The sequence below is a fragment of the Mobula hypostoma genome, chromosome 9 (assembly GCF_963921235.1).
Source record: "Mobula hypostoma chromosome 9, sMobHyp1.1, whole genome shotgun sequence".
NCBI lineage: Eukaryota > Metazoa > Chordata > Chondrichthyes > Myliobatiformes > Myliobatidae > Mobula > Mobula hypostoma.
This window is the reverse complement of record NC_086105.1, coordinates 64,029,955-64,052,790: the sequence shown is the minus strand read 5'-3', so window position 1 is coordinate 64,052,790 and position 22,836 is coordinate 64,029,955. Positions and strand designations below refer to the sequence as shown.

The 22,836-nt window shown below is 45.8% G+C and overlaps 1 protein-coding gene across 2 annotated transcripts in view; it reads right to left on the bottom strand.

Moving 5' to 3' along the window:
• The window catches only part of c9h12orf56 (chromosome 9 C12orf56 homolog), a 332,214-nt gene that overhangs the window by 42,207 nt on the left and 267,171 nt on the right, over window positions 1-22,836 (bottom strand). The window contains exons 4-6 of one of the 2 annotated variants that reach the window (XM_063058416.1): window positions 3,836-4,247; window positions 2,086-2,165; window positions 1,180-1,324 (exon numbers count right to left, since the gene is read on the bottom strand). In XM_063058416.1, coding sequence (XP_062914486.1) covers window positions 1,180-1,324; window positions 2,086-2,165; window positions 3,836-4,247 — 637 coding nt within the window. The remainder of the gene's footprint in view (window positions 1-1,179; window positions 1,325-2,085; window positions 2,166-3,835; window positions 4,248-22,836) is intronic. The other variant, XM_063058417.1, reaches the window with a different exon arrangement.

Here is a 22,836-nt window from a genome sequence, read left to right as displayed (position 1 = left end):
TTTAATATCAGAGAATGTATTCAATATAAAACCTGAAATTCTTGTTCTTCACAGATATCCTCAAAACAGAAGAGTGCCCCAAAGAATGAGTGACTGTAAAAATGTCGGAACCAAAACCCCCTTCTCCCCCTCCCGCACACAAGCAGCAGCAGAGCAACAACTCTCTCCCCTCCCCGTCCACTCATTTCAGCAAAAAAAATCAGCATCCCCCACCCACCGGGCAAGCAATAGCAAAGCCCCAAAGAAAGACCATGGTCTGCAGTAGAACAAAACTAATCGTTCACCCAACAACTTAACATGCCACAGGCTCACTCCCTAATAAAAGGACAGAGAGGTGTCTCACAGCGATAGAGGAGACTAACAAGACAAAAAAAAACTCGCTAATCAACAGTGTTAAAGTCTGCTGCGTTGCTTCCCCTCCCCCCCCCACAGTTCTCTGACTCAAGAATCAGCAACAAACTCTCCCCGCCAACGAGAGAACGCGAGAGAGAGCACGATCTGAGTACAGAGCCCAAACTCTCCCCGCCAACGAGAGAACGCGAGAGAGAGCACGATCTGAGTACAGAGCCCAAACTCTCCCCGCCAACGAGAGAACGCGAGAGAGAGCACGATCTGAGTACAGAGCAGTGCTAGCTGATCCGCTGTTCCTGATATTCTGTTTTCTCCCACAGAGCTTCAGTCAGTGGCACCGGCGCAGAATCCGCTCGTCCCAAAGGCCGCAAAGCCTAGGAACCCCAAAGGCACGCCCGTCTTCTAGGCCGCGTCGTTGGGATATGGAGAAATGGCCAGTCAGTGAGCCCCTGGAGCAGGTCCCATCTCCGCAAAGAACCAAAGTTTGAGTGCAGCTCGAGGTCAGGGTCTTCAGAATATCAATACCCTTCAGAGATCGTCTGCCTGGAGTCAGTGGTCACACAACCAGGACTTGAGCTGTGCACCAGCTGTCCAACCACCACCTGCTCCCATGGCTTCTTATGACCCTGATCAGGGGAGGGGGGTAGTTAGGCAGGTGCCCAAGGGTGACCTGCTGGCTAGCGGAGGGAGAGAGCGCCTTACACTTCCTTTGATAGAGACCCATCTCCACCCCGCCACCCAGTCAAATAAATAAAATCTTTAAAACAAAATTGCCTGAGTTCTTTAAACCTTGTCAAAAGACAGACATGTGCCCTGGAGGATACTTACTTTCCAGAAGAGTTTTTTGATGGTGAAGCTCCTGAGGGCCGCGGCTTTCAGCTCCCTCAACAGGGAGCAGGTCCTCGCCAACGTGCTGCTTCCGTGAAGCAGTTCTGAGCCCAGTTGATTGAAGAGTTTATTAATCCCCTCTGAACTGGCACAACACAGACCACCTTGTCATACAGAAAGCTTTCAATACTGACATACACCAAACAGCACCATTTAACGTCAATGCATTGTAATAGAAATTGATAGGAAAAAAAGGCACGCCAGTCGCTATATTTCATTTGGCGTTTGAGGAAATTTAGCTTGTCACCAAAAACTCTAGTGAAAGTTTCTACAGATGTACCGTGGATAGCATCACTGTCCGGTTTGGAGGCTGCAATGCACAGGAGTGGAGAAAGCTGCAGAGGGTTCTAAACTCAGCCAACTCCATCATGGGCACCAGCCTCCCTACCATCGAGGACATTTCAATTGGTGATGCCCCAGGAAGGTGGCATCCATTATTAAGGACCCTCACCGCCCAGGGCATGCCCTCTTCTCATCCCTACCATCAGGGAGGAGGTACAGGAGCCTGAAGACACACACCAAATGCTTTAGGAACAGCTTCCTCCCCTCCTCCATCAAATTTCTGAACGGGCCACGAACATCACCTCAATCATTTGCTTGCTTTTGGCACTACTTATTATTTATATATTGTTATTGTGATTTTTACAAACTGTACTGCACTGCGGTCACATTTCACAACAAGCCAGCGATAATAATCCTGATTATGATTTTGCAATAATGAACTCAATGGGGGTAAGGGGGTCTCCAGTGGCCACAGAGGGCTCAGACGCCATCCCCAACCATCATAATTATTTATCGAAACATCTGTTTGGATGCCAAGGAGTGGGGTTTGGGGGATCGACTTACCTGTGTGCCTTGGGACCTCGGGCGGGAGATGCTGAAGCACTCACTTGGGCGTAGGCTGGGTCCTGCATCAGCGTCGACTGCTGCAGAGAACACGGGAGAAACGGCGTGAACAGCGGGACACACAAGACACAGGTCAGGCAGCATCAGCGGAGAGGAATAAACAGCTGATGCTTTGGATCAGGACCCTGCGACAGGACTGGAAAGGAAGGGGGGGGGTGGAGAAGAAGCCAGAATAAGGTGGTGGGCAGAGGGGGAGGAGAACAAGCTAACAAGTATTAGGTGAGGGGAAGGTGAGTGGGTGGGGGGATGGGGGATGAAATGAGGTGAAAGGTTACGGGTGATAGGTGGAAGAGGTAGAGGGCTGAAGAAACACACATGAAATGCTGGAGAAACCCAGCAGGCCAGACAGTATCTATGGAAATGAATAAATAGCCGACATTTCAGGCCGAGACCATTCTTCAGGACTGAAAAGGAAGAGGAAGGGGGAAGATGCCAGAACTAAAAGGTGGGGGAGGGGAAGGAGGCTATCTGGAAGGTGACAGGTGAAGCCAGGTGGGTAGGAAAGGTAAAGGGCTGGAGAAGAAGGACTCTGATAGGAGAGGACAACGGACCATGAGAGAATGAGGGGAACCAGAGGGAGGTGCCAGGCAAGTAGGAGAAGATCATCTCCATCTGGCAGACGTTATAAGATTTTCTATGCCCGCACTTCCAGACTGAAAAATAGCTTTTTCCCCAGAGCTATATTTGCTCTGAACCAATTGATCGAGCATCTTCTGTAAATTTGTTATATTGCTACTTTAATACTGGTTTTATGGCCGTCATGCATCTGAGTTGTGCTTTTGTACTGCTGGACATTGCTTGTACTGGCTGGTTACTTGATTTTACTTATTGTTTATTTATTTTATTTGTGGTTTTATAGCATTGAGTATAAGAATTGCAAACTAATTTTCGCTGTATTGGTGCATGACAAGTTGTACTATGCAATGACAACAAAGATATTTCATTTCACTTCATTTCAGAAGAGGCAAGAGGGAAGCCGGAATAGGGAATGGGAAAAGAGAGAAGGGGAAGCTAGAGAAATCGACGTTCATGCTGTCAAATGGAGGCTACCCATATGGAGTATGAGGTGATGCTCATCCAACTTGAGTGGCCTCACCTTGGCAGTAGAGGAGGCCATGAACCGAAAGGTTGGAACGGGAAAGATAAATGTAATTAAAATGTGTGGCTACCGGGAAAGTTGGCCTTTTGTGGCAGATGGAACGAAGGAGGTTGACAAAGGGGTCTCCAATCTCCCTGGTGCAGAGAAGGCCACACTGGGAGCACCACAGTGACTCTAAGACTCACAGGTGAAGTGTTGCCTCACCTGCAAGGACTGTTTGGGGCCCTGAATGGTAGTGAGGGAGGAGGTGTAGGGGCAGGTGTAACACTTGTTCCGCTTGCAAGGGTAAGTACCAGGAGGGAGATCAGTGGGGAGGGACGATGGACAAGGGAAACACAGAGGTAGCGATCCCAGTGGAAAACAGAGAGTGGGGGAAGGAGGGCTAGGATTCCATTGACGACGGCTGAATTTACAGAGAATGATGTTCTGGACGCTGAAGCTCTTGAGGGGGTAGGTAAGGAGAAGGAAAATGTTTGGCTGTGGGGACATGAGGCGAGGACAGATGTCCAGGAAATGAAGGAGATGTGGGCAAAGTAGCAGTGACCACAGGGCACTGATGAGAAACCACGAGCGACCCTCACTTTTACTTACTATCATAAAATTGTTCCACGCACTTTTTAAATGGAGAAATATGAGAGAAGACATGGAGATGATGTAAAGATGGAGCTCCAGTTCCCTTTCAACCGATTGGCTGTTTATCCTCTTTTCTGCATCGGGGGTGGAGTCACATATATCGAGTTGCTGCTCCTTTCGCTGGCTAAGACATCGATTGGCTGGGAGCAGTTCCACCGGAGCCGGGTTCTCAGCTGACGCATTCGACGCCAGGCAGCCGGCCGGCCTTTCCCTCGGAGGGACCGGCAGTGGACGGGCACTCGCGGAACTGGGCACCGGACGCTCCTCTTTGCGCCTCTCGGACAGTTTCAGATTCTTCAGGTCGGGAGGTGGGCACGGGGCTGCACAGGTCACTCCAGGATTGGACTCCACGGCAAAGGCTGCACCCTTCCTACAGGTGATAGAGAGGCTGATTACTTTAGCTGAATGTGCATGGGGAGGAAGGTTGAAACTGGAGGAAATTGAAACTGCACACTGGAGCCCATCTGTGCTCCCAACCAAGTCCTAATTCTAGTGTTTTCTGCATCTGCCTTGCATTGCTAAATTACAGTTCTGTGCAAAAGTCTTAGGCACATATATATAGTTAGGGTGCCTTAGACTTCAGCACAGTACTGTAGTAATTTTATGTATTGCACTGTACTGCTGCCACAAAAAAAATGAATTTCATGACATACGTGAGTGATGATAAACCTGATTCTGATATGGGTCTCCATTGTGGACTGAGAGTGGGAAGGGGGCAGGGAGAGGGGAATCATGGTTGGGAAAAGGGGAAGAGAGAGGGGAGGGAGTGGGAAGCACCAGAGAGACATTCTGTAATGATCAATGGAATCAAATGACCTTGCCTGGTGTCTCAGGGCTGGGTGTGTCTGCACCCCCACCAACCGCACACCTGGCACTCCTCTGCCACCTGTCCCACGCCCCTCCCTCACCATTCCCAACATCCCCTGCTCTTGCCGCCAGGTTTACAAACTCGTTCTCTGCTCCATGTGGACAAATACAGTATTGTGCAAAGGTCTGCAGCACAACTAAGTCTTTTCCACATAAATACTCAATCAGAATCATGCTTATTATCACTGACACACAATCAGTGGCCACTTTATTAGGTACACTTCCACACCTGCTCATTAATGCAAATATCTAATCAGCCAATCATGTGGCAGCAACTCAATGCTTAAGAGCACGCAGACATGGCCAAAAGGTTCAGTTGTTGTTTGGACCAAACGTCAAAATGGAGAAGAAATGAGATACATGTGACTTTGACAGTGGATTGATTGTTGGTGCCAGACAGGGTGGTTTGAGTATCTCAGAAACTGATGATCTCCTGGGACTTTCACACACAACAGTCTCTAGAGTTTACAGAGAATGGCGTGAAAAACAAAAAAAAATCCAGTGAGTGGCAGTTCTGTGGGTGAAAACACCTTGTTAATGAGAGAGGTCAGAGGAGAATGGATAGACTGGTTCAAGCTGACAGGAACTCAAATAACCACGTGTTACAACAGTGGTGTGCAGAAGAGCATCTCTGAACACACATCGATCCTTGATGCAACAGACACCAATTTCTGGAGGAACACAGCAGATCAAGCGGCATCTATGGAAATGAATAAACAGTCGACATTTCGGGCCGAGACCCTTCATCGGAAAGTGGATGGGTTTCAGCAGCATGAGACCATGAGAAAGAGGAAACCTAATGATGTGGCCACTGAGTGTACGTCGTGAAATATGCAGCTTTGCGGAAGCAGGACAGTGCAAGTAATAAAATAGTTACTATAAGATTATCTTAGATTAGCTTTGTTTGTCACGTACATTGAAACAAAGTGAAACACATTGACTAATTTATTAATTCTTTTTTCTTCTAGATTATATATTGCATTGAACTGCTACTGCTAAGTGAACAAATTTCACTTCACATGCCGGTGATAATACACCTGATTCTGATTCTGAAATGTGCCACTTACATCAAATCAAATCAGTGAGGGTCATGCTGGGCAGTCCGCAACACTTGCCACTCTTCTGCCGCCAGCAGAGCACGCCCACATCTCACTAACCCTAACCCGTACATCACGGAACAAGGGAGAAAACTGGAACACCCAGAAGAACTCCACACGGTCGTGCGGGGAACGTACAAACAGCGGGAGGAATCAAACCTCGATCTTACTGCTGGCACTTTAATAGCATCACGCTAACCACTACACTACCGCGCCTCCTTTACATCTCATATAAAATATGATAAAGGAAAGGTACGTCGCATCCGGAGTTTCTCCAGTTAGTGGACGATTTCCCTCCACGCCTCTCCGACGTAGTGGGGAACTGCGTACGAGGCCGGGTGAGTTTCCAAAGAGATCACAAGCTCATAACCCAGCACGGATGGAAAGCGTGCAGGGGAGATAGCTGGATTCAAACTCGGGACCTTTCGTCCCGAAGTCCGACGTTGATGCCACTACGCCACCAGCCGGGTCATAAGGTATGTATAGAAAAATTAAACAAATAGTACAAAAGAGGAATAGTGAAGTAGTTTTCATGGGTTCATGGACCGTTCAGAAATCTGATGGTGGAGGGAAAGAAGCTATTCCTAAAACATTGAGCGTGGGTCTTCGGGCTCCTGTACCTCCTCCCTGATGGTGTGATGAGAAACCATGTCCAAATAGTGAGCGTCCTTACTGGTGCGTGATGCCTTCTCGAGTCACTGAGTTTTGAAGACATCCTTGATGCTGGGGAGGGTGGTGCACATGATGGAGCTGGCTGAGTTTACAAACCTCTGCAGCCTCCTTCGATCCTGGGCATTGGTATCTCCTCACCAGGTGATGATGCACCCAGTCAGAATACTCTCCACTGCGCACCTGTGGAAGTTCACTCGAATCTTTGGTGAGATACCACATCTCCTCAAACTCCGGTGGCGTGCCTTTGTCATGATCCCATCGATCTGCTGGTCCAGGATGCATCCTCTGGGATGTCGATTACCAGGAGCTGGAAGCCGCTGGTCCTTTGCATTGCTGGCCTTTCCCTGAGGATGGGTGTGTGTCCTCCACAACGAGCAACATACTTTGCCAGGATGTTGCTTAGGAGGCAGTGGTTCGGTTATGAGAGACCAGAGATTCTGGGCCTGGTCTCCGCAGGGCAGAGAAGGTTCAGAGAGATAAGACTGAAGTAAATAAAATTATGAGAGGTATGAACTAGAGAAAAATGTCCACCCATTTTAGAGATGCATAACCAACTCTGAACTGATTCCACAACCTATGGACTCACTTTCAAGGACTCAACAACTCATGTTCTCAATATTATTTTATTATTATTATTTTGTATTTGCACACATTTTTTGCACATTAGTTGCTTGTCAGTCTTTATGTGTTGTTTTTCATTGATTCTATTGTATTTCTGTGCTTTGCTGCGAATGCCTGCGGGAAGACGAATCTCAGAGTCGAATATGGTGACATATATGGGGTGTCCAGGGAGGGGTAGCACCTCTGCTATCGGGCTTGTCGTGCTCCACCCAGGGATGCTCACCCACCTTGGTCCCCGCCTGCCACCCCCCATCACCTGTGGCTCCAAATAACTGTTTGCATGTGACAGTGGCTCACCCCGTTACACGGCTTCGACAGGTGAGCTAAACCAGGTGAGGGTAGCCAGGAACCTCCAACTCCTGTGAGATAGGGATAGGCCTTCCCCAGCGTGCGAAGCCAGGCCCGGGGGGCTGTGGGCACATGAGATCGACTACCAGATCCGATGGTCCAGAAGGCGATGCTGCAAAGTTTCGTGGAGAGTGAAGGGCATGACAAGGCGTGGAAGGTGTCACGGCTATCCTCTGCAGCCGAGGAAGTCTCCAGTCGTGACGATTCTTCGTACCATTGGACCAAGATTTTTGAGGCCAAGAGAGTGGAACTGCCCCAGTGCAACGGGATTTTCAGTATGAAACTTCTCCCATCACCGTCAGAAGAGACAGACATCCGTTCTTTATTAATGAATTTACTTTGAATTTTAACTGCAGGAAACCTTTCCCATGTCAGAGTTAGACAAAACAAGGGGAAGTCGATTAAGGGCGAGGGAGAAGAGATTCCGAGGGGATGAGGGGGAGATGGTTTTCACCCAGAGAGTGGCAAGTACCCGGTATGAACTGCCTGGAAAGTGGTTGAAGCTGAGTAGCTGGCAGTATTTAGCTTCAGCTCTGTTTGTTACATGTACATCGAAACATAAAGTGAAATCCATGTTTGCTTCAAGTTGTGCAGGGCAGCCCTCAAGTGTGGCCATGCCAACGTAACATTCCCACAACTTACTAAACCTAACCTGTACGCCTTTGCAATATGGGAGGAAACGGGAGCACGAGGAGGAAAGCTGTGCAGTCTCACGGGGTATGTACAAACCCATACAGGCAGTGGCAGGAACAGAACCCCAACCAGTGATCACTGGCGCTGTAATAGTGTTGCACTATGCTACCGCGATGCCTGCATTAAGTGTGTAGAAGAGTGCTTGATTTACATGGGCAGGGAAGCAAGCCCAGTGCTGGAAGGTGGGATCGGTGCTGATAGATCCCCAGTGGTCAGCATAGGCTGGACTGTCTCTCTCCCGCTCTGTGTACTCAAAAGAACAGATACAAAAGGCAAAGCTTGTTACACAAAAGAAATGCATCCGAGTTAGAGAATGACCTATAAAAGCAACGTAACACAAAACCAAATTAAAGTTGAAACGAGGATGGTCTGAAAGGTCGGGGAAAGATTCACATTACAGCATAAAAAGAAATTCAAGAATCTTGTCCTGGTTATTTCTCAGGCTCCGCTGCCCTCACCTACACTGAGAAATAGTCTCCTGAAACCTTCACCTGCACTTAGTGCTAAACCTAATTACACAAATGCTAAGCTGAATACATAAAAGAGGATACCTCAAGGTTTGTCAGGTATATAAAGGGTAAAAGAGAGGCGAGAGTAGGTATCGGTCGCTGAAGAGGTAGTAATGAGAGACAAAGAAAAGCAGAGAAACTTAATAAATATTTTGCATCACTCTTCACAATGGAAGACACCTGCAGTATGCCAGAAACTCAGGGATGTCAGGGGGTGCAAGTGAGTGTAGTTGCTATCTCTAAAGAGCAGGTGCTTGGGAAGCTGAAAGGTCTGAAGGTAGGTAAGTCACTGGACCTGATGGACTACACCCCAGGGTTCTGAAACAGATACCTGAGGAGATTGCGGAGACATTAGTTATGATCTTTCAAGAATCAGTAGATTCTGAAATGATTCTGGAGGACTGGAAAACTGCAAATGTCACTCCACTCATTAAGAAGGGCAGGAGAAAGAAGAAAGAAAATTATAGGCCAGGTAGTCTGACCTCAGTGGTTGGGAAGATGTTGGAGTCAATTGTTAAAGATGTGGCTTTGGGGTACTTGGAGGCACATGATAAAAGAAGCCAAAATCAGCATGGTTTCCTTAAGGGAAGATCTTGCCTGACAAATCTGTTGTAATTCTTTGAGGAAATAACATGCAGGATAGACAAAGGAGAGTCAGTAGATGTTGTGTATTCGGATTTTGTAGAAAACCTTTCATAAGGTGCAGCACATGAGGCTTCCTAACAACATGAAAGCCCGGGGTATTTCAGGAAAGATACTATCATAGATAGAAGATGGGCTGATTGGGAAGAGGCAAGAGTGGGAATAAAAGGGACCTTTTCTGGTTGACTGTCAGTTACAAATGATGTTCCGCAGGAATTGGTAGTGGGACCACTTCTTTTTACATTATATGTCAATGGTTTAGATGACAGAATTGATGATGGCTTTGTGGCCAAGTTTGCAGACAATAAAAAGATAGGTGGAGGGGCAGGTAGTGTTGAGGAAGCAGTCTGCAGAAGGAGTTAACAGATTGGGAGAACGGGCAAAGAAGTGGCCGTATAGTGTAGGGAACTGTATGGTCATGCACTTTGATAGAAGGAATAAAGATGAAGACTGTTTTCTAAACAGGGAGAAAATTCAAAAATCAGAGGTACAGAGGGAATTGGGAGTCCTTGTGCAGGATTTCCTAATGGTTATCTTGCAGGTTGAGCCAGAGGTAAGGAAGGCAAATGCAATGTTAGCATTCACTTTGAGAGCGAGTGAACCCGACGACTGGACGATGATTTAGGCGCCAGGCCAGATTGTGAAAGTCAGGGTATTGGGGCGTGAAGTAACAGGCAGGCTGGTTCAGCTCGCTGCTCTGCTCTGCACTGAACTCGCGCTCTGTGGATGGTCTCTTTGTGGGCTTCAGTTCAGAGTGTGATTTGCTTGCATTTATTGCTTGCATGATTTGTCTTTTTTCCTGCATATTGGGTGCTTGACTGTCTTCATTTTTGCTTATCTTTGCGTTTCTTTGTTTTGTGGCTGCCGTAAGCAGGGGAATCTCAATGTGATGCATACAGACTTTATTCACATTTGTACCTTCAACCTTTGAAATCAGCCATGATGGAATGACAGAGCAGACTCGATGGGCCAAATGGCCCAATTCTGTTCCTATATCTTATGGTCTAGGCGGAAAGACTTTTCCCACGTGTACACTTTACGACTTGTTGACTCCATGGTACATCTCTGGACAAATAAAAAGCAGAGCTGGCTCAGAGGATGCCAGTCCCCTTCCTGGAACTTACAAACATCTGACTGAATGGGAAACTGAAGAGGCAGGGGGATCGAGAGAGGAAATTCCAGAGCTTAGAGTCTGGGAGGCTGAAGGCACAGCTGTCAGTGGTGGGGCTCTGAAAACTGGGCTCACACGGGGGAAATACCAACTCAGGCCTGCAAGGTAGCGAGAGAAGAAAAACCTGGAGCAACTTAATGTGGACATGGAGCCAGGCAGTACAGCTGTAGTCCAGACTGAAGATAAAACAGACACAGACTGGGATTAAAGTCGAGATGAAGGCATTTCCTTAAGAAACAAAAAAAAATTGGGCAAGGGAACAGGAAAAATGGAAAAAAGCAATGATAGTTTGTAACCCTCCCTCCCCTCACCTTGCTATTCGGGCTTCTGCTCCTTTCCTTTCCAGTTCTGATGAAGAGTCGTGGCCCAAATCACCGACTGTTTATTCCACCCCCCACCAAATAAATTCTGCCTGCTCAGTTCCTCCAGCACTTCAAGTATTGCTCAAGATTTCCAGCATCTGCAGAATACCTTGTCTCAATGATATAATGACTTCCGTTCCAATCTGATCCACTGGAGCCATCCCAACACCCCCCCAAACAAAGCCCTCCCCAACTTTCTGCCTTACTCCACCTCCCTTGCCTCAACAGCTGGGACAGCAAAGAAAACAACGCTCAGAGTAAAATCTGTGAGCCAAGTTCAAGTCGCAGAGGGAACGAGCCATTTTCTTTATACTTTATTGTCGCCAAACAATTGATACTAGAGCGTACAGTCATCACAGCGATATTTGATTCTGCACTTCACGTTCCCTGGATTACAAATCGATAGCAGATATTAAAAATTTAAATTGTACATCATAAATAGAAAATAGAAAAATGGGAAGTAAGGTAGTGCAAAAAAAGAGAGGCAGGTCCGGATATTTGGAGGGTACGGCCCAGATCCGGGTCAGGATCCATTCAGCAGTCTTATCACAGTTGGAAAGAAGCTGTTCCCAAATCTGGCTGTACAAGTCTTCAAGCTCCTGAGCCTTTTCCCAGAGGGAAGAGGGACGAAAAGTGTGTTGGCTGGGTGGGTGGTGTCCTTGATTATCCTGGCAGTACTGCTCCGACAGCATGCAGTGTAAAGTGAGTCCAAGGACAGAAGATTGGTTTGTGTGATGTGCTGCGCTGTGTTCACAATCTTCTGCAACTTGGACAGGACAACTTCCATACCAGGTTGTGATGCACCCAAGAAGAATGCTTTCTGTGGTGCATCTATAAAAATTAGTGAGGGTTTTAGGGGACAGGCCTAATTTCTTTAGTTTTCTTAGGAAGTAAAGGTGCTGGTGGGCCTTCTTGGCAGTGAACTCTGCTTGATTGGACCATGTCAGGTCATTTGTGATATTGTGATATTGTGATACCAGATCCAGAGTAGGGAATCAGCCGGACTGACAGCACAGCTCGGAAAAGCTATCACAGTAGCACAGCGGCTGGCGTAAGGTTTTACAGCGCCAGCGACTGGAGCTCCTACATCCTCCCCGCCCGCGACCGTGTGGGTTTCCTCTCAGTGCTCTGGTTTCCTCCCACATTCCAAAGATGTATGGGTGCGTGAGTTATGGGCAGACCACGTTGGCGCTGGAAGTGGGGCATCTCGTGGGCTGCCCTCAGCACAACCCCAAACACAAATGATAAATTGCACTGTGTGTTTTGACAAGTAAAACCAATCCTTATATCTTTTATATTTAGCTATTCTTGCCCCAGGCAGAATCTCTTACTTTGTACACAATGTTTTAATTATTAACTGGAAAACATTTGAGAAACCATCTAACAATCTGCTTATTATCAACAGTGTGAGTGGCCGCTCAGGGTTATGCATTGTGCACTTTGAGTGGTTGATTGCTTCACCGTCCACTGATAGACAGTATAGTTACATCTCAGGGCACTGATATACAGTATAGTTACATCTCATGGCAACGATATACAGTATAGTCACATCTCAGGCAACTGATAGACGGTATAGTCACATCTCAGGGCACTGATAGACTGTATAGTCACATCTCAGGGCACTGATAGTATAGTCACATCTCAAGGCACTGATATACAGTATAGTCACATCTCAGGGCACTGATGGACAGTATAGTCACATCTCAGGGCACTGATAGACTGTATAGTCACATCTCAAGACACTGATAGACAGTATAGTCACATCTCAGGGCACTGATATACAGTATAGTCACATCTCAGGGCACAGATAGACAGTATAGTCACATCTCAGGGCACTGATAGACTGTATAGTCACATCTCAAGGCACTGATATACAGTATAGTCACATCTCAGGGCACTGATAGACAGTATAGTCACATCTCAGGGCACTGATAGACAGTATATTCACATCTCAGCCCACTGATAGACTGTATAGTCACATCTCAAGGCACTGATATACAGCATAGTCACATCTCAGGGCACTGATAGACAGTATATTCACATCTCAGGGCACTGATAGACAGTATAGTCACATCTCAAGGCACTGATATACAGTATAGTCACATCTCAGTGCACTGATAGACAGTATAGTCACATCTCAGAGCAATGATAGAGAGTATAGTCACATCTCAAGGCACTGATCGACTGTATACTCACATCTCAGGGCACTGATAGACAGTATAGTCACATCTCAGGGCACTGATAGACTGTATAGTCACATCTCAGGGTACTGATAGACAGTATAGTCACATCTCAGGGTACTGATAGACAGTATAGTCACATCTCAGGGCTCTGATAGTATATTCACATCTCAGGGCAGTGATAGACTGTATAGTTACATCTCAGGGCACATAGACTGTATAGTCACATCTCAAGGCACTGATAGACAGTATAGTCACATCTCAAGGCACTGATTGACTGTATAGTCACATCTCAAGGCACTTATATACAGTATAGTCACATCTCAGGGCACTGATACACTGGATAGTCACATCTCAGGGCACGGATAGACAGAATAGTCACATCTCAGGGCACTGATTGACAGTATAGTCACATCTCAAGTCACTGATAGACTGCATAGTCACATCTCAGGGCACTGATAGACAGAATAGTCACATCTCAGGGCACTGATAGTATAGTCACATTTCAGGGCACTGATAGATTTTATACTCACATCTCAGGGCACATAGACTGAATAGTCGCACCTCAGGGCACTGATAGACAGTATAGTCACATCTCAGGGCACTGATAGACAGTATAGTCACATCTCAGGGCACTGATATACAGTATAGTCACATCTCAGGGCACTGATATTAGTCACATCTCAGGGCACTGATAGACAGTACATTCACTTCTCAGGGCACTGATATACAGTATAGTCACATCTCAGGGCACTGATATACTGTATAGTCACATCTCAAGGCAATGATAGTATGGTCACATCTCAGGGCACTGATATACGGTATAGTCACAACTCAGGGCACTGATACACAGTGTAGTCACATCTCAGGGCACTGATGTACAGTATAGTCACAACTCAGGGCACTGATAGTATAGTCACACCTCAGGGCACTGATATACAGTATAGTCACATCTCATGGCACTGATAGACAGTATAGTCACATCACAGGGCACTGATAGACAGTATATTCACTTCTCAGGGCACTGATATACAGTATAGTCACATCTCAGGGCACTGATATACTGTATAGTCACATCTCAAGGCACTGATAGTATAGTCACATCTCAGGGCACTGATATACGGTATAGTCACAACTCAGGGCACTGATACACAGTGTAGTCACATCTCAGGGCACTGATGTACAGTATAGTCACAACTCAGGGCACTGATAGTATAGTCACACCTCAGGGCACTGATATACAGTATAGTCACATCTCATGGCACTGATAGACAGTATAGTCACATCACAGGGCACTGATAGACAGTATATTCACTTCTCAGGGCACTGATATACAGTATAGTCACATCTCAGGGCACTGATATACTGTATAGTCACATCTCAAGGCACTGATAGTATAGTCACATCTCAGGGCACTGATATACAGTATAGTCACAACTCAGGGCACTGATAGTATAGTCACACCTCAGGGCACTGATAGACAGTATAGGCACATCTCAGGGCACTGATAGACAGTATAGTCACATCTCAGGGCACTGATAGTATAGTCACATCTCAGGACACTGATAGACTGTATAGTCACATCTCAGGGCACATAGACTGTATAGTCACATCTCAAGTCACTGATATACAGTATAGTCACATCTCAGGGCACTGATAGACAGTATAGTCACATCTCAAGGCACTGATAGACAGGACAGTCACATCTCAGGGCACTGATAGACAGTATAGTCACATCTCAGGGCACTGATAGACAGTATATTCACATCTCAGGGCACTGATAGTATAGTCACACCTCAGGGCACTGATATACAGTATAGTCACATCTCAGGGCACTGATAGACTATATAGTCACATCTCAAGGAACTGATAGACTATAGTCATATCTCAGGGCACTGATAGACTATAGTCACATCTCAGGGCACTGATAGACAGTATATTCACATCTGAGGGCACTGATAGACAGTATAGTCACATCTCAGGGCACTGATAGACAGTATAGTCACATCTCAAGGCACTGCTATACAGTATAGTCACACCTCAGGGCACTGATAGACAGTATAGTCACACCTCAGGGCACTGATAGTATAGTCACATCTCAGGGCACTGATAGACAGTATAGTCACATCTCAGGGCACTGATAGACTGTAAATTCACATCTCAAGGCACTGACAGACAGTATAGTCACATCTCAAGGCACTTATATACAGTATAGTCACATCTCATGGCACTGATACACTGGATAGTCACATCTCAGGGCACTGATAGATAGTATAGTCACATCTCAAGGCACTGATATACAGTATAGTCACATCTCAGGGCACTGATAGACAGTATAGTCACATCTCAGGTTACTGATAGTATAGTCACATCTCAGGGCACTGATATACGGTATAATCACATGTCAGGGCACTGATATACAGTATAGTCACATCTCAGGGCACTGATAGACAGTGTAGTCACATCTCAGGGCACTGATATACAGTATAGTCACACCTCAGGGCACTGATAGTATAGTCACATCTCAGGGCACTGATAGAAAGTATAGTCACATCTCAGGGCACTGATAGACTGTACAGTCACATCTCAGGGCACTGATAGTCGTCATATCTCAGGGCACTGATAGACAGTATAGTCACATCTCAGGGCACTGATAGACAGTATAGTCACATCTCAAGGCACTGATATACAGTAAAGTCACATTTCAGGGCACTGATAGACAGTATTGTCACATCTCAGGGCACTGATAGACAGTATAGTCACATCTCAGGGCACTGATAGACTGTATAGTCACATCTCAGGGCACTGATAGACAGTATAGTCACATCTCAGGGCACAGATATACAGTATAGTCACATCTCAGGGCACTGATAGAGAGTATAGTCACATCTCAGGGCACTGATATACAGTATAGTCACATCTCAGGGCACTGATATACAGTATAGTCACATCTCAGGGCACTGATAGACAGTATAGTCACATCTCAAGGCACTGCTATACAGTATAGTCACACCTCAGGGCACTGATAGACAGTATAGTCACATCTGAAGGCACTGCTATACAGTATAGTCACATCTCAGGTTACTGATAGTATAGTCACATCTCAGGGCACTGATAGACGGTATAGTCACATCTCAGGGCACTGATAGACAGTGTTGTCACATCTCAGGGCACTGATATACAGTACAGTCACATCTCAGGGCACTGATAGTATAGTCACACCTCAGGGCACTGATATACAGTATAGTCACATCTCAGGGCACTGATAGACTATATAGTCACATCTCAAGGAACTGATAGACTATAGTCATATCTCAGGGCACTGATAGACTATAGTCACATCTCAGGGCACTGATAGACAGTATATTCACATCTCAGGGCACTGATATACAGTATAGTCACATCTCAGGCCACTGATAGACAGTATAGTCACATCTCAAGGCACTGATATACAGTATAGTCACATCTCAGGGCACTGATAGACAGTATAGTCACACCTCAGGGCACTGATAGTATAGTCACATCTCAGGGCACTGATAGACAGTATAGTCACATCTCAGGGCACTGATAGACTGTATAATCACATCTCAAGGCACTGATGGTATAGTCACATCTCAAGGCACTGATATACAGTGTAGTCACATCTCAGGGCACTGATAGACAGGATAGTCACATCTCAGGGCACTCATAGACTGTATACTCACATCTCAAGGCACTGATATACAGTATAGTCACATCTCAGGGCACTGATAGACAGTATAGTCACATCTCAGGTTACTGATAGTATAGTCACATCTCAGGGCACTGATATACGGTATAGTCACATCTCAGGGCACTGATATACAGTATAGTCACATCTCAGGGCACTGATAGACAGTGTAGTCACATCTCAGGGCACTGATATACAGTATAGTCACAACTCAGGGCACTGATAGACAGTATAGTCACATCTCAGGGCACTGATAGACAGTATAGTCACATCTCAGGGCACTGATAGACAGTATAGTCACATCTCAGGGCACTGATAGACAGTATAGTCACATCGCAGGGCACTGATAGACAGTATAGTCACATCTCAGGGCACTGATAGACAGTATAGTCACATCTCAAGGCACTGATATACAGTATAGTCACATCTCAGGGCACTGATAGACAGTATAGTCACATCTCAGGGCACTGATAGACAGTATAGTCACATCTCAGGGCACTGATAGACTGTATAGTCACATCTCAGGGCACTGATAGACAGTATAGTCACATCTCAGGGCACTGATATACAGTATAGTCACATCTCAGGGCACTGATAGACAGTATAGTCACATCTCAGGGCACTGATATACAGTATAGTCACATCTCAGGGCACTGATAGTATAGTCACACCTCAGGGCACTGATAGACAGTGTAGTCACATCTCAGGGCACTGATATACAGTATAATCACAACTCAGGGCACTGATATACAGTATAGTCACATCTCAGGGCACTGATAGTATAGTCACACCTCAAGGCACTGATATACAGTATAGTCACATCTCAGGGCACTGATAGACTGTATAGTCACATCTCATGGCACTGATAGTATAGTCACATCTCATGGCACTCATAGACAGTATAGTCACATCTCAAGGCACTGATATACAGTATAGTCACATCTCAGGGCACTGATAGACAGTATAGTCACATCTCAGGGCACTGATATACAGTATAGTCACATCTCAAGGCACTGATATACAGTATAGTCACATCTCAGGGCACTGATAGACAGTATAGTCACATCTCAAGGCACTGATATACAGTATAGTCACGCCTCAGGGCACTGATAGACAGGACAGTCACATCTCAGCGCACTGATAGACAGTATAGTCACATCTCAGGGCACATAGACTGTATAGTCACATCTCAAGGCACTGCTATACAATATAGTCACACCTCAGGGCACTGATAGACAGTATAGTCACATCTCAGGGCACTTATAGACAGTATGGTCACATCTCCAGGCACTGCTATACAGTATAGTCACACCTCAGGGCACTGATAGACAGTATAGTCACATCTCAAGGCACTGCTATACAGTATAGTCACATCTCAGGGCACTGATAGACAGCATAGTCACATCTCAGGGCACTGATAGACTATAGTCACATCTCAGGGTTCTGATAGTATAGTCACATCTCAAGGCACTGATAGACAGTATAGTCACATCTCAGGGCACTGATACACGGTATAGTCACATCTCAGGGCACTGATAGACAGTATAGTCACATCTCAAGGCACTGATATACAGTATATTCACATCTCAGGGCACTGATAGACAGTATAGTCACATCTCAGGGCGCTGATATACAGTATAGTCACATCTCAGGGCACTGATAGTATAGTCACACCTCAGGGCACTGATATACAGTATAGTCACATCTCAGGGCACTGATAGACTGTATAGTCACATCTCATGGCACTGATAGTATAGTCACATCTCATGGCACTCATAGACAGTATAGTCACATCTCCAGGCACTGATTGACTGTATAGTCACATCTCAAGGCACTGATATACAGTATAGTCACATCTCAGGGCACTGATAGTATAGTCACATCTCATGGCACTCATAGACAGTATAGTCACATCTCCGGGCACTGATTGACTGTATAGTCACAATTCAAGGCACTGATATACAGTATAGTCACATCTCAGGGCACTAATAGAGAGTATAGTCACATCTCAAGGCACTGATTGACAGTACAGTCACATCTCAGGGCACTGATAGACAGTATAGTCACATCTCAGGGCACTAATAGTATAGTCACATCTCAAGGCAGTGATAGACAGTATAGTTACATCTCAGGGCACTGATGGACAGTATAGTCACACCTCAAGGCACTGATAGTATAGTCACATCGCAGGGCACTGATAGACAGTATAGTCACATCTCAGGGAACTGATAGACTGTACAGTCACATCTCATGGCACTGATAGTATAGTCACATCTCATGGCACTCATAGACAGTATAGTCACATCTCCAGGCAATGATTGACTGTATAGTCACATCTCAAGGCACTGATATACAGTATAGTCACATCTCAGGGCACTGATAGACAGTATAGTCACATCTCAGGGCACTGATAGACAGTATAGTCACATCTCCGGGCACTGATTGACTGTATAGTCACATCTCAAGGCACTGATATACAGTATAGTCACATCTCAGGGCACTAATAGAGAGTATAGTCACATCTCAAGGCACTGATTGACAGTACAGTCACATCTCAGGGCACTGATAGACAGTATAGTCACATCTCAGGGCACTAATAGTATAGTCACATCTCAAGGCACTGATAGACAGTATAGTTACATCTCAGGGCACTGATAGACAGTATAGTCACACCTCAGGGCACTGATAGTATAGTCACATCGCAGGGCACTGATAGACAGTATAGTCACATCTCAGGGAACTGATAGACTGTACAGTGACATCTCAGGGCACTGATAATCACATCTCAGGGCACTGATAGACAGTATAGTCACATCTCAGGGCACTGATAGACAGTATAGTTACATCTCAGGGCACTGATAGACAGTATAGTCACATCTCAGGGCACTGATAGTATAGTCACATCTCAGGGCACTGATAGACTGTATAGTCACATCTCAGGGCACATAGACTGTATAGTCACATCTCAAGTCACTGATATACAGTATAGTCACATCTCAGGGCACTGATAGACAGTATAGTCACATCTCAAGGCACTGATAGACAGGACAGTCACATCTCAGGGCACTGATAGACAGTATAGTCACATCTCAGGGCACTGATAGACTATAGTCACATCTCAGGGCACTGATAGACAGTATATTCACATCTGAGGGCACTGATATACAGTATAGTCACATCTCAGGGCACTGATATACAGTATAGTCACATCTCAGGGCACTGATATACAGTATAGTCACACCTCAGGGCACATAGACAGTATAGTCACATCTCAAGGCACTGCTATACAGTATAGTCACACCTCAGGGCACTGATAGACAGTATAGTCACATCTCAGGGCACTGATATACAGTATAGTCACATCTCAGGTCACTGATAGACAGTATGGTCACAGCTCAGGGCACTGATAGACAGTATGGTCACATCTCAGGGCACTGATAGAGAGTATAGTCACATCTCAAGGCACTGATAGACAGTACAGTCACATCTCAGGGCACTGATAGACAGTATAGTCACATCTCAGGGCACTAATAGTACAGTCACATCTCAAGGCACTGATAGACAGTATAGTTACATCTCAGGGCACTGATAGACAGTATAGTCACACCTCAGGGCACTGATAGTATAGTCACATCTCAGGGCACTGATAGACAGTATAGTCACATCTCAGGGCACTGATAGACTGTACAGTCACATCTCAGGGCACTGATAGTCGTCATATCTCAGGGCACTGATAGACAGTATAGTCACATCTCAGGGCACTGATACACAGTACAGTCACATCTCAGGGCACTGATAGTCGTCATATCTCAGGGCACTGATAGACAGTATAGTCACATCTCAGGGCACTGATACACAGTATAGTCACATCTCAGGGCACTGATATACAGTATACTCTCATCTCAGGGCACTGATAGACAGTATAGTCAAATCTCAAGGCACTGCTACACAGTATAGTCACACCTCAGGGCACTGATAGGCAGTATAGTCAAATCTCAAGGCACTGCTATACAGTATAGTCACACCTCAGGGCACTGATATACAGTATAGTCACATCTTAGGGCACTGATAGACAGTATAGTCACACCTCAGGGCACTGATAGTATAGTCACATCTCAGGGCACTGATAGACAGTATAGTCACATCTCAGGGCACTGATAGACTGTAAAGTCACATGTCAAGGCACTGATAGACAGTATAGTCACATCTCAAGGCACTTATATACAGTATAGTCACATCTCATGGCACTGATACACTGGATAGTCACATCTCAGGGCACTGATAGACAGTATAGTCACATCTCAGGGCACTGATAGTACAGTCACATCTCAGGGCACTGATAGACAGTATAGTCACATCTCAAGGCACTGATAGACAGTATAGTCACGTCTCAGGGCACTGATAGACAGTATGGTCACATCGCAGGGCACTGATGGACTGTATTGTCACATCTCAAGACACTAATATACAGTATAGTCACATCTCATGGCACTCATAGACAGTATTGTCACATCTCCAAGCACTGATATACAGTATACTCACATCTGAGGGCACTGATAGAGAGTATAGTCACATCTCACGGCACTGATAAACAGTACAGTCACATCTCAGGGCACTGATAAACAGTATAGTCACATCTCAAGGCACTGATAGACAGTATAGTTACATCTCAGGGCACTGATAGACAGTATAGTCACACCTCAGGGCACTGATAGTATAGTCACATCTCAGGGCACTGATAGACAGGATAGTCACATCTCAGGGCACTGATAGACTGTACAGTCACATCTCAGGGCACTGATAGTCGTCATATCTCAGAGCACTGATAGACAGTATAGTCACATCTCAGGGCACTGATAGACAGTATAGTCACATATCAAGGCACTGATATACAGTAAAGTCACATTTCAGGGCACTGATTGACAGTATAGTCACATCACAGGGCACTGATAGACAGTATAGTCACATCTCAGGGCACTGATAGACTGTATAGTCACATCTCAGGGCACTGATAGACAGTATAGTCACATCTCAGGGCACTGATATACAGTATAGTCACATCTCAGGGCACTGATAGACAGTATAGTCACATCTCAGGGCACTGATATACAGTATAGTCACATCTCAGGGCACTGATAGCATAGTCACACCTCAGGGCACTGATAGACAGTATATTCACTTCTCAGGCAACTGATAGATGGTATAGTCACATCTCAGGGCACTGATATACGGTATAGTCACATCTCAGGGCACTGATAGACAGTATAGTCACACCTCAGGGCACTGATAGTATAGTCACATCTCAGGGCACTGAGAGACAGTATAGTCACATCTCAGGTTACTGATAGTATAGTCACATCTTAGGGCACTGATATACGGTATAGTCACATCTCAGGGCACTGATAGACAGTGTAGTCACATCTCAGGGCACTGATATACAGTATACTCACACCTCAGGGCACTGATAGTATAGTCACATCTCAGGGCACTGATAGAAAGTATAGTCACATCTCAGGGCACTGATAGACTGTACAGTCACATCTCAGGGCACTGATAGTCGTCATATCTCAGGGCACTGATAGACAGTATAGTCACATCTCAGGGCACTGATAGACAGTATAGTCACATCTCAAGGCACTGATAAACAGTAAAGTCACATTTCAGGGCACTGATAGACAGTATTGTCACATCTCAGGGCACTGATAGACAGTATAGTCACATCTCAGGGCACTGATAGACTGTATAGTCACATCTCAGGGCACTGATAGACAGTATAGTCACATCTCAGGGCACAGATATACAGTATAGTCACATCTCAGGGCACTGATAGACAGTATAGTCACATCTCAGGGCACTGATATACAGTATAGTCACATCTCAGGGCACTGATAGCATAGTCACACCTCAGGGCACTGATAGACAGTATATTCACTTCTCAGGCAACTGATAGATGGTATAGTCACATCTCAGGGCACTGATATACGGTATAGTCACATCTCAGGGCACTGATATACAGTATAGTCACATCTCAGGTTACTGATAGTATAGTCACATCTCAGGGCACTGATATACGGTATAGTCACATCTC